This window comes from Rhinolophus hipposideros, assembly GCF_964194185.1.
Source record: "Rhinolophus hipposideros genome assembly, chromosome: 11".
Classification (NCBI taxonomy): domain Eukaryota; kingdom Metazoa; phylum Chordata; class Mammalia; order Chiroptera; family Rhinolophidae; genus Rhinolophus; species Rhinolophus hipposideros.
The window spans coordinates 1516908-1535031 of NC_138057.1; the positions used below are offsets into that span (position 1 = coordinate 1516908).

Here is an 18124-nt window from a genome sequence, read left to right on the forward strand (position 1 = left end):
TGTCCTGGTTTGGATAATATTATATGGTCACTTTACCTGTAATAGCAAGGCATACTAGTCAGTTTTTATGGTAAGGCTTTGCAACAAAATTTATTGACTGTATAATGATAAGATAATTGGGAACTTGCAATTAAACCTCTAGCAGGAGAAACAGTGAAGGGGAGGAGTGTCTCAGAACATGGGGTATTGATTTCATTGAAGAATCAAATATCATTAATTGACTTTTAACTAGAGGACCCAGGAATACTTACTTTATTAGTCTCAATATTGCTACAGAGCATGGATTGGATAAAGAGAATTTCCTTGTTAACATCATACATATTCTGGTACTGACAGACATTAATTAAGAAGATAATTCAACCAACAGAGACACTGACACAGACTGCCCTTGGGATTGGATAAAATAACCCTGACACTGAAGTTTTCGGGATGGAGGTTTTACTTAACCTGCAGCTGTCCTGCCCCATTTTACCCAGAGCAAAGCTGGAAAGTCCAGTGGCCCACAGAAATAGGGGGACTGTGAGCAAGGGAGTCCTGACCTGGCATGAAACTTGTGCATGTAAGAAACCTATTGAGGACCAGAATTCCATGTCCCCTGGTCCTAGACCTGCCTCTTCTGGTTTTTCTTGAGTAAAAATAATATCCACCTTTTTCTTTAACCTCAGTAAATCAAAGTGTTTGGTTTTGTTTGTTTGTTTTAGCCTTGTGAAGGCATTACTTGAGTTTTTTAAATGCTATACTTTCTTTTCCCAGGGAAAAAAAGTTGCTGTTATGTTGGTGTAAGATGTACACTTGATTAAGTTAGTTTGAATCAGTAGCTGAAATTGTTCTGTAGAAATCAACTGGGTATTTACAGCTGTGCATATAGAAGTCACTCTAAATTTATACTTTAGTTGGAAATGAAGTGCTGTGATTACAATTGCTCACACTATTTTTACCAGTTGGTGCCAAAACATGATTACAACAGCAAAACAGGAAAGCTGTTATGAAAAAAAGTCACTCTGCTCTCTCATGAGGTGTTTCAACTTTGTAATTCCACTGATTGTAGGGACACTGTTTCTCATTGGAAACTACATTAACAAAACAGTTTTCCTGCACATCAAAATGTGATGAAAACACATCAGAAAGGCCTATTCTGCCTTTTCAGTGCATTGCTCCAGACCTCTGGGGTCCTTCCACAGATGACAGTGGAGCCCGAGGCTGGATCTAGGTGCACAGCCAATGTGACTGCTGTGTGCTCTCGGGCATTCATTCAACTTAATAATTCGAACACGCCACTCAAACTATAGGACATGACTGTTGTTTCACTAAATTGACCAAACATATTAGGAAAGTCAGATAGTTTGTGTATAAGGAAAGTTTAAAAATTATTGACAAGATAACTCTTACCAGCTGTACAAGAATATTTATAACATTTTTATAGTTGCAAAAAAAGAACTGGGAATAATCAAAATGTTCATCAAGAGCAAAATGAGATGGTGGAATAGAGAAGCAAAACATGGTATAATGTGCAACAAACACCATTCAGCAGTGAAAATTTATTAACTAGCTATACATATTCACATTCACACGGCTGGATCGCAAAAGCTAACGCAGAACCAAAAAAAGCAAGTCACAAAGAATGCATCAGTATTACCCACGTTATGAAGTCAAAAGTGAGGCAACACAAAACAATATACATATTTTTAAAGTTACCTACATAGATAGATTTTTTTAAAAGTCAGAGTAATACTTAACTGAGAGCCTAGAGAAACAAGGAGAACTTCACAGGTTTAGTCCTGTTGAATTTTTGGATTTTTGGAATTTTTGCATTCATTAGCCCATATAAGTGCTTTTAAGCAACAGTAGCAGGATTTTTAAAATATATGCCTATGATCTGTTTCAGAGTAACAATGGATTCACACCACGTCAGCATGTAAATATTTATGGGAAGTACTTTCTCTTCTGTGGCTATGCATTGTACATTCTAAACATGTAGACTGTTCAGATATGAAAGATGATTCTGTGACTTGAAAAGCATTTTTTTACTGCTTAATACAGATTAAAAAGTAGTTTATTTTGTATCATTAAATAATATAGCAAGCGTTTTTCTTTCTATCCCTTTTAGTGCTTCAAAATCGTTTACCTTTTAAATTATGGCTCTTGGATAAATTATTTATTTAGTTTTGAAGGAATTTGTTCCTCTGTAGCACTGTAAAATCCATCATAAGTGTAAAAGTTTTAAAAACTATCTGGGTCAGAAATGCACCATATTTAGGGAGCAAGGATAGTGAGCAATCCGATCTGGTAATATGTGTTGCCTGCCGGGCTCCACCTCTCAGTGATGGTTGCTTGAGACGACTTGAAAGGTCAGACACCTTGATTCATGGTTTGTGTACTTGTCGTCAATTCTGAGGAAGGATTTTACACTTTTTTATTGGGCCATTGAGCTGTCTCCATCAGGATTCCAAACTTATTTTAGAAAAAAACAGCTATAAAGTGCATAAGAGGAATTATATCAAGGAGAACTTGAGCCGAGATTAGAAATAAGTCTGCCAATTCCTGTAGCACAGGTTTTCTCCCTCGAATGCCCCAGGGATGGAGGCTCATTCCGTCAGGAGCTCCCCTCCTGGGCTGAGTGGGTACTGGGGAGACAGGATAAAGGCCCACTGAGCATGTAAACACTGCCTGTACTGTAGTCCAGCGGAGATGGCCTGGTGGCCTTGGTCAAATGCATCAAGAAGCAATGTGTGAGCTGTTACCAGCCATTAAATCAATCTCTCCCTCTGTTGTAACTAATATTGCTCTTCTGTACAAACAGCGGGAATAGAATGTTTCTTAAACTTTAAAGTGCAACAGACCATCTGGGACCTTGGTGAGATGCAGATTCTAGTCCAGGAAGTCGGGGAGGCTGTATTTGCATTTCTCCCAAGCTTCCAGCTGGTGCTGGAGCTGCTGGCTCATGGAGCACACTCACAGGAGCCAGGCTCCAAGCAGAAAAAGAGCCAACAGATGAAAGAAGAACACACAGGTGCAGCAACAAAATTGGCAGATTCACTCTGATGAAAGGTTATAAGGATCACTTGGGATTAGGGCCATTCCCTGTAGCAAAGTAGTACAGGAAGGAAACAGAACGTCACCCTGAATGTTCCTGCACAAAATCACCTGCAGGGCATTAAGACACTTATTGCGTAGGCCTCAGGACCAGTTAAATCAGGATCTGTGGGGACGAGCCCAGGTGACTGCAGTGTGCAGCCTAATTGAAAACAATTCCCGACTTTAAAACCAATCTTGTATTTTATGCATGTTCCAACAAGGCCACCTTAATAGACTTGCACTTTAAGCCCCAGTTATCATCTTTGTCTACTCAACATTCCCATTGATTACAACTGAAAAAGAAAAATCATTGTTCAGTTTTCATTTTCATTTAAAACTTCCAGTGGCTTGAGAAGTTAGGAGCTGAAATGATAAAGAAGGTTTGATTACCAATAGAATCCATTCCTTTCACTTACCCCCCAAATAATAGTTGTCGCCCAGATCAACCTGCCCACTCAGGGAATGGGCCATGAAGGCTGCCGCACCATCCACCGTCACATGCAGGTGACTCCCTTTAGCAGATAAGGACACAGAGTGCCACTGCCCATCATTCAATCCAGCACCTGGGGGTGAACAACATGGGTGGGAAGAGATTCCTATAGACTTTACTGATGCCTCTGAACAGTAAGTGCTTGAAAAGAGTGTGGTGCAGATCACTGGGCCACCTGCCAAGGATGATCCGACCTGCAGTTCACCCAGGTCACCCAGCTGGCTGGGGCGAGGCAGCACTCACAGGTGCTGAGCACAGCTGCAGCCTCAGAGAGCTAGGGAGGGGCTTAGGACAGAGGTGGGCTTGGCCAGGGGTCCTGAGGGCGCCCGAAGGCGATGCTGGTCACTTTTATCTGGAGGGTCATGCTGCCTGTGTCAACTCGGACAAGGGGCTCGTCGTGTAAATTCTGTGGTTGCTGAGGGTCTTTGCGTCTGACCCACCAGTTATGGCCTGGCGTGTCTGGGTTTTGTTTTATTCTAACAAAAGTTATTGTGTTCAGTTGAGAATATTATGGCTTACATATATATATGTTTTTTTCTTAAAGTAATGGAGTTGGAAACGGTCACGTGATTGAATTGTTGACTTACTACCAAATGTGCCTGACTCCAGCGTCTCCTACAGACTCAGCTCCTTCCCTCTCTTTCTCTAGATCTACCTACCCATCAAGCATAAAGAGTTATTTCATGTGAGAACTTGCAGAAAGCACTCTAGAAGACCTCCTTGAATTTGTAATAGTCATTTGTCTATGTAATAAAAAAATTGTTTTTAGTAAAATTTGTTCTTCTAATTTAAAAATAAAATTCCTGCATTTATATTCATTTTCTAAATGTATCCCTTATAATTCTCATCCTTTGTTTTTCTTTGGTGTGCTTTCAAATCTTCCCACTTCTGATGAAAGGACAGGCTGTTTTCCAGGCAACACTCCAGTCAAAGAATGATGGAGAACAGACAGTAGATTTGTGTTTGATTTGTGCCACCAGTAAGACGCTACAGCCCTCCAGCCCCTCAGGGTGGGACACTGCGATGGTGCGAACTGGTCTGGGAAAAATAATAACTAAAAGTTATTGAGTTATTATGATCGACTGTACTGTGTTAAGGATTTATATGCATTGTATCACTGGATTCTCACCATAACTCATATAAGTGTCATTTTAAAAAGGAGGCTGCCACGGGAGAACGAGAGAGCTGCATTGAAGACCAGCAGCTGGCACTCTGCAGGGGGACAGTCCTGTCACTCATCGCCCACATGCTCAAATCAAATAATGTATGCTAACAGCAGAGGACAATGACCATGGCAGTAGAGACAGTTTGGAAAAGGGGGGTATTGTGTCATTTCTTACATAAACAGACCACAAGTGAAGACGCACACTCATTGTCTCTTCTTCTGTCGCTCTCACTTCTCCTCTGTTTCTACATCCCCCTCTCTTGGCCCAGCCTCATGAACACACACACACTAGATACTACACTTTGGGCACATTTCTAAATCTCTTCAGAAATATGTTGAGGTAACTATTACGAAAAATTATCTAAAACCTGGAAATGGGCTAAAAGATGTCCAGTCCATGCTGTACATGGTTTGATACTTGGCACAAGGTTTAAAATGCAAAAAAAAAAAATCCCATCTGTATTATTTTTCATCTATTTTAAACGTACAAAAGATCCCTCCTCAAATGCTACTAGAAGATACAGCAACTATCAAGAGAAATTCACCACTGGTTTGCTTCTGAAAAAGAACACATTGCTCTATAAAAGCTTTAACATGAGGCAGTAAGACATTTGTGTAATGTGTAATGTCTCCGTGCCAGCTTACAAAAAAATTGAATGATTAATCTGCATGTGAGTTGGGAGGAGGGGTGGTATGTGCATACATGTAACAAAAATAAAAAAGATTTCCCTTTTAGTTCAGATTACATGTGAACTGTAAATTTACACAAACCCAGATTTAGGCAATTTACTGAATCCTAGCTGACACTATCAGCTCGGTTCATCTGCTGAAGTCTGCAAGGAAAGTCAGCACACTGGTGGTCAGACGCTTTTGATTTATATAAGGACAGGAAAATTTAAGTTTCATTCGAAGCTTTTCAGTCCAAGACTGATAACCGTAGGTCAAGCAAGATTTTTCTTCCACATTCAATATTCATGGAATGACATGCCATGGTCTGCTTGGGTTTAAATTTTTATCTGTTTCAAGTGCAAAATAGTCCCCAAAGTTCATAGATAACATGACTCTAGAAGCGAGTCTAGAAATACATGGGTCCTTCTTTGAAGCCTGGAGCAGAAAGTCCACCCATAGTCATAAGAAGCCTTATCAAAAACAAGTAGCTTAAGGATGCAGAAGCTCTGAAAGAAGAGGGAAAAATTTTAACTTAAAATATTTTGAAAACTAATGTGTTCAAAGACACATTATATTGGTTCAAAGGCAGTTAAAAGAAATCTATTTTCTCAAGACACTCAGGATTAGACTAATCTCTTCTAGTATTTCAATTTCACCTCTAGCTACTAACTAGCAATTTGCAAACAGGTTATTTTTTAAATTTGTTGATAATTATACTTCGATGTATCTATACTGTCACGCTGACACACACAACAGCCTGGAATTCCCCATTTCAAAGGAAAAGGAATCTAATTCCTTCTAGTAGAATTATGAGTATCTTACTGATTCAGTCATTTATTTATTTTAGAGGTACAGTAATGGCAAATGCCTATGTATTATCTCGGAAAGTATTATGAGTACTTTTATTACCTGCCGTGACGTCCCTCGCTGAATGTCCAGGTTGGGAGAGACTCAGTTTGAGCTTTCCATCATTAAGAACAAGGGTGAGAGCCCCTGACCCATGTTGAAACTGACTGGTCAGCAATGGTCCTGCTCGGTTCCACGTTCGAAATTGGAAAGTAACAGACACTTTGTCCTTTCCGGAGATGCGTGGCAGAGCCAAGTAACTCCTGGAGCTCAGAAAAGTCACGGGGACAGTTTGAGGGTATGAACACGAGAAGGACACATTTCCCTGTGAATACAGTGAAAGAGGCTTTAGGAAGGCGCACTGAGGACACTCCTATTTCTTTAACAACAGATTTTACTGGATGTACAGATATTTCTTATCAACCTCCTAGCAAACTAGGACTTTAAAAATAGCCTCCCCCATCCAACTTAAATCCAAGTTTACCATATAGGTCCCTCAAACCAAAGCACTGTTTCAACTGGGTAAGCCTGTTTCTGAGTCTCATGGGGAATTTTCATTGTCTCCATTTCTCAGCATTTGCAGTAGAACCTGGAGCCAAACCTTTGCCAGGCTTGTGCTGGGCATGGGACACAATGGATGAGACTGTTTTCTTCCCTCCAGGTGTTGATGTTTTCATCCACTGTGAAGGTTGGCACGAAGACCGCCTACTCCAAGAACTTTACAGAGCTCGCCTTATGTAAATGTGATTATAAGTGTGCCACTCAGGTGACGGATACATCTTACTCTAGGTGGGAGGTGTGCTTTTGCATGCCTGCAGAAAACGATGTGGCCAGGCTGGGCATCTCCAAAGCAGGCTGGCCATCTCACTGAAGCTCTCACAGGCTGCGTTTCCCAGGGAGGTCACCCAGCCTAAGGTCTGACCTGCCTAGCAGGCTAATGTTTTAGTTTTCATATAACTCTGTCTTAAAAAAATACTTTTTATGACTAGATTATCTCTACTGCTCCAGGAGAAAACTTATTTTTAATCACAGTGTTTGGATGAAAAGAACTTAATGAAATTCCAATTAAGCTCTCAGCAAGAGTGTTTCCCTGGGATTGGAAATTTTTCATAAATTTCTTATGGAAGAATACATGCTCAATCATTGCCTTTCCTCTCCAAAATATATTAACTTACCAGATACCAATGCATACTATAAAGTCACTATAATCAAGTCATGTGCTATTCGTATAGGAATAGACACATCAGTGAAACAGAATAATGAACCCACAAAAAGATCTTAGAATATACGTACAATTAGTATGTAAGACAGTTATGATTCAACTGTGTGGGAAAAATTTTGGGTTAGTTATTAAATAATGTAGAAACAAACAGGAATCCATAAAGCAGAATACAAAAATAAATGAGGCTTATATTACATAAAGAATAAATTCCAGACAATAAAAAACTTAGTTTTTTAATTTAAGAATAAATAAATGAAACCAATTTAAAAATTCTTACAGGAAATTCATAATACCATATATACATTCTAGGGTTTTAGAGACATTCCAAAGCAAGACTGAATATTACAAGGCTATAGAGAAACACATAGACATATTGACTCCATACAAATAAAAACACATCATAAATTTAATATAAAATTTATAAATCTGAAAGAATATTGGAACCACAAGTGACAAAGGTTATCTATCAAATATAAAACTCTTATAAATTGACAAAAAGTTTTTAAAAAATAGGCAAAATAACAAGAATGAATAATTACCAGGAAAGCAAACCCAAATGTACAACAAACATGTGAAAAGATTATTTAATTCACCAGGAGTCTTATAAAAATGAAGTAACAATGAGATATTAGTTCATGTCTACTGATCTGGTAAGAGTCTAAGAAATGTACAACACATATGACAGGCTGAGATGTGACAGAAGGGCTCTGTCACACATTGCTGGTGGAAAGTGCCATGTTACAGCTTTCAGGAAAGTAATCCAACAACATTTATTAAAATTTAAAACTGTATAAAACTTCCAACTAAGAAATTCTACTCCTGGAACTTTATTCCATCAAAATAAAAGCCCCAGTGTGTGAAAACACATGTGCAACTATCGCTGGACGTGGCATAAAGCAGAGATAAAGCAAATGCCTTGAGTAGGAAAGGACTAGAGAAATAAAAGCACACTTTCATAATGGAGTGTGACACTGCCATTCTCACGGGGAACTATACCTGAGAACTGGAAAGAGTTTCCACGAGGTATTGCTGTGTCAGAAAACAAACATGAAGAAAAGCTTATATAAAACAATCCCATTTTTGTAAACGATACCAAATGTGGAGGCATACAGATTAATAAATGTGTGTGAGTATGAAGCTACCAATCTATAGAAGATTTAGTTATTATGGACCACACATGGAAGCAGAAATGCTAGCTTAGTAACATGAGGGCTTGGTGGGAGGACCTGCCACCCTGCGGGGAGAGAAGAGAAAGATGGAAGAGAAAATCAATCAGAAAGAAAGACACAGGCTTAAAACGTCTATAGGTGATAGCACTTTACCATCTTTGTACAATTATGCATCTGTTTCCATACATATATAAAACGTCAATCAATCATGAACTGAAAAGTACATACGATGTGTACCTTCCCACTTTTAGAAGAGATATTTCACACCTGAATCAATCAAGCTAATTGCAGTTGCCTTTTCTCTTCACCTCTCATTTAGACTTTCTTACCATGATGAGGATCTGTGGTTTGTGTTTCTTGGACAAGTCAATGATATCCACTCCATTATAACAGAGATTTTCAAAGCAGCCATGAAAATTTTTACGTGGTAATGCCACTGATTTTCCATGTCCAGGAATCCCTCCAAAGCTGATCTTAGAAAGAAAAAACATGACATAAATAATGTTGTTTAATGATTTTCTGATCACCTCCTTAAAACATTTCTGATTAGCAAGTATAGTGACAATTATTGCAAATCTACCTGGCATTATTTTACATTATCATATTCATTTCAAAGGAAGTTTTAGATGCAGATTTATCAACGTTTTATTTACTATACTTAAATAAATAGTTAAATATCCTTCTTACAATTTACTAGTCATATGGCTCTGCCATCTTTGTTGATGAGGAACATTACATCTTTATTTCCATAATAACTCTCCATCTGTGAGGCAATGTAGCCTACTGCGATGATATCCTACTTTCTAAACCTTTCTAGCACCCAGAATTTAGGGTCCTGGCCTTTGTCATGACTCTGATAGGTTAGAATAATAAAGCAACTGATAATCTCATTCAAGATGAGGCTCACCAGCTGGTCTCCTCTGCTGAGGCCACTTATACAAAATGAATGCTGAAATCACGGGCTTTGCTCTGACAGATGTGCTGAGCAGGATCGGCAGAAAAATGCTATATATGAGCATAGGTTAGGTATATGTGAGCAACATGCTGCAGGGATTATTAGGCTTTTAAAATCCCCAAGAAATGGAATTTTAAGTTATGTGCATTTGGCTCTATAAACTGATTACTTCTCCAAGTTATCCTAGATCACTAATTCTGTTTAGGATTGCTCTAAAACACAAAGAAATCTCCAAGGTAACTTCATAGACCAACATCAGACATAATGCAGAAGAACTGTCCAAACAAAAGCAATTTATAATGCTGCTGATTGTGTTGATAGCTCTTCACGTACAGATTTTCTGACTTTAATGACTACTTATCTCACGTGAAGATTAACATCTGTAAGGGAGACGAAACGTCTCAAAAGCACGTGCATGTGTGTCCCGCAGTATGATCATCACCCTTAGGGAATATTTCACCAGATTTCTGAATTTCTAGGAAGCAGTATCTCTGTATATAGTAGTATTTTCCCTAGACGGTTATATTGCATTTAAATGATAAAACCTGTAACACGTAAAAAGCAATTTTCACACCTCATAATCAAGATCCAAGTAGCTGGACTCTCCCTTTGCCTGGAAACGATGAGTGTGCCTGTCCACGGTGAAGCTGACATGCGTGCTGAGGATTTCAATGAGGACATGGTGCCAATGCTGGTCATCCAGCAAGCTGCCCAGGCTGAGGGTCACACTGGCGTCAGGGGAGGGCAGGTTAGCATTGCCTGAGGAGAGAGGAAAAGGAAATGACCACCCAGTTCAATGTCAGGATTTCTAGTTCTCACACCAGTGCCACTTTCCTCACATCCTTTTATCCCAAGAACTGGTCAGCTGGTTTCATCTTAATCTGAAACACAATCTTCTTTCGATTGCGAGTAATTTCTATCTTATTTTCTTTTATTATTGCTTCCCAATTTTTCATTTTCCTTAAAGATACTTTCTTCCCAGGACCTCATTAATAGTACTACCTCAAAAACTCACAATGATCCACCCTTGTCTTTAGGATATTATCAGGTTATTTACTGAGAACCTCCTGATGGTCTTATACAATAATCAAGCTATAAAACTTTTTACATAAAAGCACATTCAAGGCATATGTATGCTGCTCTTAGCACCGTTCCACTGTAGGGGACCATGTTTCCGTTGGTTTACACCTATTGCTCCAAAGTAATTATTTACAGGGCCTCTGTTATTACTCAAAAGCATTCTGGTTTCAGGATAAATTAACTACTTAACTGTGAAAAAATTAAGTATACATAGAAACTTACATGTAAATAATCATATTTAAAAAACATCTCCTTGTAGTTTTTACCTGAATTAAGTAATAAGATGAGTTTTCCTTTAACTAACTCCAGGGTGATGTGTTTGCCATTTTGTCCTTCTCTGTGGAGTAGAATCCCTCCATTCTGCCTGGTTTTAAATTTCAAAGAAAAAACATCTTTTGTTGGACTCATGGTGTTCTGATTGAAGGTGTACAGCAAGGAACTTTTTCCATCAAAATTAACCATCTCAGATCCTACAGTGAAAGACATTAAGAGATAATCTAAGTATAATATATTAGCACACTGAAATGTGTAAGTCGACACACATATACGAGTATGTGTACATAGTACAGCTCTGGTTTGTTTTACAGGGGGGAAAAAACGCTACTGCTGATTTTCTCCTGATACTGGACATTGATATACCTAAACTTCACTCTTTGCCTTTTCTGACATTTTCTCCAAAATGTATCGTCTAGAAATATTTCTGTTGGGTAATTCCAATTGTGCCCATCTTTGTATTGGCCTATTTTCATCCTGTAAAAAAGGAAGATCAGGAGGGAAGGTTGAAGTCATTCTCCCCCGAATGAAATCTCCACGCATATTTTTTAATCATTCAACATTACTGATTTTTTTTGAAAGGTTAGAATGGGTCTCACACCCTGGTAAAAGGTAAAATATCAGTGTCACTCAAGGTAAATGACTTAATTGTGAACCAGTAGTTTTGGCTTTTAATAATTTACATGAGCAGTCACTTCAGTGTGCTGTTATCTGGTCATAAGACTCACATAGACACACTAGGTTTACTAAATACCACTTTAAACTCATAGTAAAGGGTCTCCAGTAAACTGGAATATATTTTTCTCAACAGGTTGGCTCTGTGACAGCACAAAAGGGCACATCTATTATGTGCTGCCCCTTAAGAGATGGTGACGGTCATTCCACTGCAGCACGTCATCACCATGATGCTGCCATTTTGTCTTAACTTCTGACAATGTCTGATTTTTCCAACTATCAAGGTCACTTGCGTTCAGTTTATATGAAAAAGTTATATTTTATCATTAATGTAAAAAGAAGTAAGTCAAACTAATTTAAGATAGAACAAGAGATATACAAAGGCATTCATATTGCCCAGAAAAATCTACTTTTCACTTTTCACAAGTAAAAAGAAAATACATAATTGTCCCTTAAAAATACATTTGTGTAATAAATGAAGATGCAAGAAAAAGCCAATAATGTCTGAAGCTGATGTCTTTTATTTACTTTATTTAATGACACAAAAAGTTGTGGCTAATGTATACTTGGACCTGCATTTCATTCAGATTAACCAAAATGTTTACAATAAACCTTTTATGTTCAAAACTCAAAAGAATTATCCATTTTATGCAGATACCTTTTGAAAGTTTCAAAGTTTGATTCACATGCATAGTGGAAAATGCATAAGCACTGTATTATACCTAAACACATGTAAACTAAACAATTACTCTTCATTGCATAGTTGAATAAATGTGGCTGATAAAAATATTACTGTCAAATTCAAATGTCTTTAGAATATTAGATGACAACAAACTAATAAAAGCTTGATAATGAAGAATTAAAATGCTTTCGTATTTTCACAGTGTAGTTTATCTGTTAGTTACTGAAAGGCAATGATGATAATTAAGGCTTATTTTTGCAGCTATCTATTAAGAATTTTTTTGTTCCATAAATGATTTTACCAGGATTATTTTAATCAAAGAACTTCTGTCCTCATTTTCCCTGTTGCCACTATTGTTGTGTAATAGTAATATTGGTCCTCTAGACATAGGAACCTCCCGGAGGAGTGTCTGTTAAACACAGACTTGGGCCCCATTCCAGAGTTTCTGACTCAGCAGGTCTGGGGTGGGATCTGAAAATATACATTTCTGATGAGTTCTCTACTGATTTTGACCCTGCTGATCTGGTGACCATATTTTGTGAACCACTGCTCTTAAAGAGCTTAAATTACATTTCCTGGAACATTCCCCTCAGGCAAAGTGGAGTAGTGAAAAATTTATTGGGTAATAGAAACACCAAAAAATTGCCTTAAAACTCTTTGTCCTAATGTTTTGACCTTTTCTCTAATGAGATCACTAATACTCATACCTAGAACAATTAACCACATGTTAATCATCAAATTATATCTTAAGGACACAGATTCAACATGCATTTTGACAGATTTTTTTAAGACTATGAGTTGACTGAATTATAATATAGATAGGTAGTCAACTGAGTAAAACAAAAACCACTTAAAAATAATGTATTTTGCAGTAGTCCTAGCAGTTTAATTAAAATCTTAAATGATAATAAACTTAAGCTCAATGTGGGGGTTAATAAAAGATAGATAAAACTCAGGAATTGTTTTTAGAAGTCTGGAATATTGGGGTGCTGCTTCTTTTCATCTGAAATTATCCATATCACTCTGCAGCCTGTTTTGATATAGCCCCACAGGCTAATTTTTAAGGTTTCTCAAAAAACAAGCAGAAAACAAGGACTAGGTGGCAGAGAGCACATGTACCCAAAAGACTTGAATACCTGTTGGTTGGCCCTTTAGAGAAAATGTGTGCCGGCCTCACTCTGCAGTCACCAGCCATGGTTACTATGCCTGGTTCTACTGTTTAGTGGTGGCTGTGATAAGAACCAGCTCACAACCAGACATTTTGCAATCCTTCTTTGATTTAAAAATCAAAACCCTTATTTTATATAGGAAACCACAAATTTGATTATTTCTGCTGACCTGCCTATGATTATTGCATAATTCAATATATTTCATTTGTGGCTATTCTTCAATATATATTTTACAAGGTGAAATATAGGTCAATAATTTGGGTCCTGGTTACATAGTCCTGTGTATAATATAAAAGATTGTTTTTTATATAAACGGTCTTCCATAGCTTCAAATTCTGTTTTGGCAAGGATTTTGCTTTGGCATAATACAGTTTTGTTATTACAAGACCGTTTCCCCCCATCTCCTCCCCACTTGACCTAATTTCCTTTCATTCCACAAGGAAGCTCTGTTTTCATTAGATACTGATGTAGCACCTACTATGTGTCACACACTGTGCTGGTTGCTGGGACAGAACAGACAGGACAGATACGGGCTGGCCCTCTGGGAACTCACAGTACTCCCTCACTTCCTAAGTTCTACTATCATGAAAGAAAGCATTACTCTAAGAGCATCCTAGAGTCTTATGTGGGTTGCTAAGGAAACTACAGTGACAAGGAAACAGCTTACAGCTAAGGATGGAAGAAGGGACATGGAAGAGCTCCTCCCTGGTGAAAGTGTTTGGAAAGCAAGAATGCAATCTAGGTACGTACTAATCACATAATACACGACACCGAAAATTTACAAATAGGCATCTGAAAGTGGTTGATCATGGTTCAAAAAATGGGCCACATTTTTAATGAAGAAACCCTCCAGTTAAACCCACATAATAAATAAGAATAGACATTATCACAACAGATGATTTAAAATGGGAATATTTAGACTGGAAACTCAATTATAGGCCTCGGCAAAGAGAATCCATTTTATAAAATGTCATTTATTTACAAATGTACACATATCAACCTGAATATTTGAAAACAAATTGGCAAGTCAATAAACATAAAATAACAATAAAAACAAGTAAAATAAGCTCTAAATGCTCAGACATGATTTGTAAAGGCAATGACTTTTTCAAAATGTAAAATTATACAAAAATATCAAATTTGGGATGGAAAGTGTTTATCTTAATAAGCCGGCAGCAGCAAGCTCTTCGAGTATGGATGGGGAGCCCCCCACTAATCAGCGGTTCCCCTGACCCTCATACCACTAATCATAGAATGACCTGGAGAAAGCAACCTTCAAGTCTTAACACTCACTAGTAATGCTAAGGGGACGTTGTGTCTGTCACTCCACTAACGTAAGGTTTCTGCTGTTGGACAATTGTAAGAGCACAGAAAAATTTATATGTCCATAATAAATACAAATAATTCACTATAATACTTATTTGAATGACACCACCAACATAATGCATTAAATTACCACTTAGCAACACAATTAACTCTTACAAAAAGACTTCATGAACATATTTTTGTATGTAATTCAACTATTTAAATAATTGGGTTACTTGGAATGGAGTTTACTTATTATTCATTAAAATAGGAAGCAATTGCTTCCCCTATTATAAGAGTACAGAACCTACATTCCAAAAGAGTAGGAGGAAATGTAATACTTAGTTGAAAGTAGGAAATGTTTTTCAAATTTGATGTAATTTTAATTTATAATCAGTTTTATTAACTGAGGTTATATTTTGATGACTTAATCACTAACAGTATTAGTAAAGAAGGGCCCACAATTAGGGAAACGATCCATCTACCAGTAGTGAGACTACATTTGTGCTGATTTATTTACAGCCTCTGAACCTGGTCCCACAAACAGAGCTTTACAACATAGAGTAGTAGCTCAGAGAAAGGACTGTGGAGTTGTCTTGTGAGGGTTTGAATCTTGGTTCCATTGTGGAAAACCTGCTTAACCTCTCTGTGCCTCAGTTTCCTCATTGGTAAAGAATAAAGGAGTCTTTCCTGAGTAGCACTGATATGAGTATAACCACTTAATGTCTATCTATACAGAGTGTACAGCAGCAGTACCTGAAAGACGGTAAGTCCTTAGTGGGTGTTGGTTACATTACTATTGGTAAACCATTAGGCAAAGAAAAGGAGGTACAACAAGAATTGATCAAGCAAGAAAAGAGAGTGATGCCTAAGAGATGTGACACAACAAAGATGAGCTGGGTGACTCCCTATCACACTGCCATGAGAGAGTTTCCAGGTCTCTGAGCAGAAAGGAGGAACTGAGGCAGAGACCAGCAGACTCCCTGAGTAGAGGAGACAGAGTGACGAGGCTGGTAAAAACAAAGCATCTAGAGTCCATAGGCGGAATACAAGAGGAGAACAGACAGCACCAGTGACCTGGAACACACCCCTCTTGAGCATGTAACAAAGTTCATCATTGCATGCAAGTGAAGAAACTCATCAAAACTGGGAAAAGGACCATCTGAAAGGGTGAATAGGAAATAGTGCTAACATGCACATAGTGCCCATTCTTATCATGCAGACTGGAAACCTCATAACTCACTGTCATTGGGTGGAGTTTTCAGAAGGGTCTTACCTTAGTAGTGGGAATAATTTGCCCCAGAATACACACTTCTGCGGTGTGGGCTAACAAATTTTAAAAAGATAAAATCCCTTCAACTCAATGTGTCCTTGAATAAAGCTCAAGCATATGAGAACACAAAAATATCCAGCATCCAACAAACATAAAAATCAAAATCTCTGGCATCTAATCAGAATTTTTCAGGCACACAAAGAAGCTGGAAAGTGTAACCCATAATGAGGAGAAAAAAATCAATCACACATAACTGACATAGATATTATAATTAGCAAAGAAAGACATTAAGATAGTTTTTATAATTCTCATCCATATGTTCAAAAAGTCAATAATTTGGGGAATGTAATCAATAATGTTGTAAAGATTTTGTAAGGTATCTGATGTACACGTGTCCCATTTGGGAGACCACCTCAGGGAAGATGTAGATGCTTGATCAATGTACTGTACACCTGAAGCTGAACAATAATGAATGCCAACTATAATTTTATATATATAATGTGATGGTTCGGTGCGATGTCGGAGGGATAGTGGATGGGGGATGGGGGAGGGGAGTCCACAGTGTGAGGGATATAAATGATGAACGTCTAAGTATTACCTTGTCTTGTGCACCTGAAACTAAACAAAGAAAAAAAAAAGAAGTCAATTAGATACTCAAAATATACTAAAAAAGTGAAAATTGCAATATCTAAAATGAAAAATACATTGCATGGAAGTGTATTCATAGTCAGGTTAAAGACTGCAAAAGAGGGGATTAGTGAACTTGAAGATATAGCAATAAAAATATTCTAAAATGAAAGACAGAGGAAAAGATAATCATTTAAGAAAAAAAAAATCAGTGAGGTGTGTGACAAAACAAAATCAAACAACCTGGTATGTGTTTTTTCTGATATACGTAATTTAGTCCCTTAAGGAGAAGGAAGAAGTGATTAGAAAAAAATATTTGAAAAACCAATGGCTAAAACTTTCCAAACCTGACAAAAACTATAAACCTACCATTTCAAATAGCCCAGTGAACTCCAGACAGAATAAAACAAAACCAAGGCATATCAGATTCAAATTTCTCAAAACCCTAAAAGCAGCTACATAAAAAAGGACGTGGTACTCTCAGAGAAACATATACAGATGGCTGCAGATTTCTCACTGTGAAGGATGCAAGTTGTAAAACAGCGAAGCAACATCTTGAAAGTATTGAATGAAAAAAACGTCACTCTAGAATTCTATACTGAGTGAAAATAACTTTCAAAAATGAAGGTGAAATAACATTTTTCAGACATACGAGTACAAAAACTGAATTTCTCATCAGCAGATCCATACTACTACCAGAAATGTTAAAGGAAGTCTCTGAGTCAGAAGAAAAATGATACATGGAAATATGGATCAATACAAAGGAATGAAGAACACCAGAATTGACATGGAGACTATATATATATATATATATATATATATATATATATATATATATATATATATATATAAACAAATCTCTTGAGCCAGAGGTTACTTCAGTCTCACCACTTCCACCCCTAGCCCAGGGCACTGCACATCCACCAGGGCTGGGAAGCAGAGCACACTGAACATTCCATCCAAAAGGTGCTGTTAACAGTAGCTATCTCAGTGAGAGGCAGCAAGGGAAGGCCAGCGTTAAAGCCAGCCTGAGACTTCAATGCTGGTTAGGGAGAAGTACTGACAGGCCAACCAGCTAGCCACTCTACAGGGAGGACCCAAATTCAGAGGAGCAATCGGAGGACGCATCTCTGGGGAAGAGACATTGAAGCGCAGACCTGAATGATGGGATGTAGACAGACAAGTGAAAAAATTGGGAAGAAACACTTCAAACCAGGTAAAATACGTGTGCAGAGGAGAAGAGACTTTCTTGATGATTCTAGGTTTGCATTATGTGGGTGAGCTGAGCTAGAGAAAATTAAAATAATTTAGGGTATGATTTGGAGGCAGCATATGCAAAATTTGGCATTCACTGGACGTATAGGGACACAGATGTGCCAAGGGTGACTCCCATGTTTCTAGTGTAAGTTCCAGGTGAATGACGGAATCATTAACCCAGGAATACTGGAG

The 18124-nt window shown here is 37.8% G+C and overlaps 1 protein-coding gene across 1 annotated transcript in view; it reads right to left on the reverse strand.

The window, feature by feature from the left end:
- Window positions 1–18124, reverse strand: part of LOC308504800 (contactin-associated protein-like 3) — a 194714-nt gene that overhangs the window by 78331 nt on the left and 98259 nt on the right. The window contains 5 exon segments of the mRNA XM_081066133.1: window positions 3492–3638; window positions 6309–6570; window positions 8966–9109; window positions 10166–10350; window positions 10938–11141. Coding sequence (XP_080922259.1) covers window positions 3492–3638; window positions 6309–6570; window positions 8966–9109; window positions 10166–10350; window positions 10938–11141 — 942 coding nt within the window.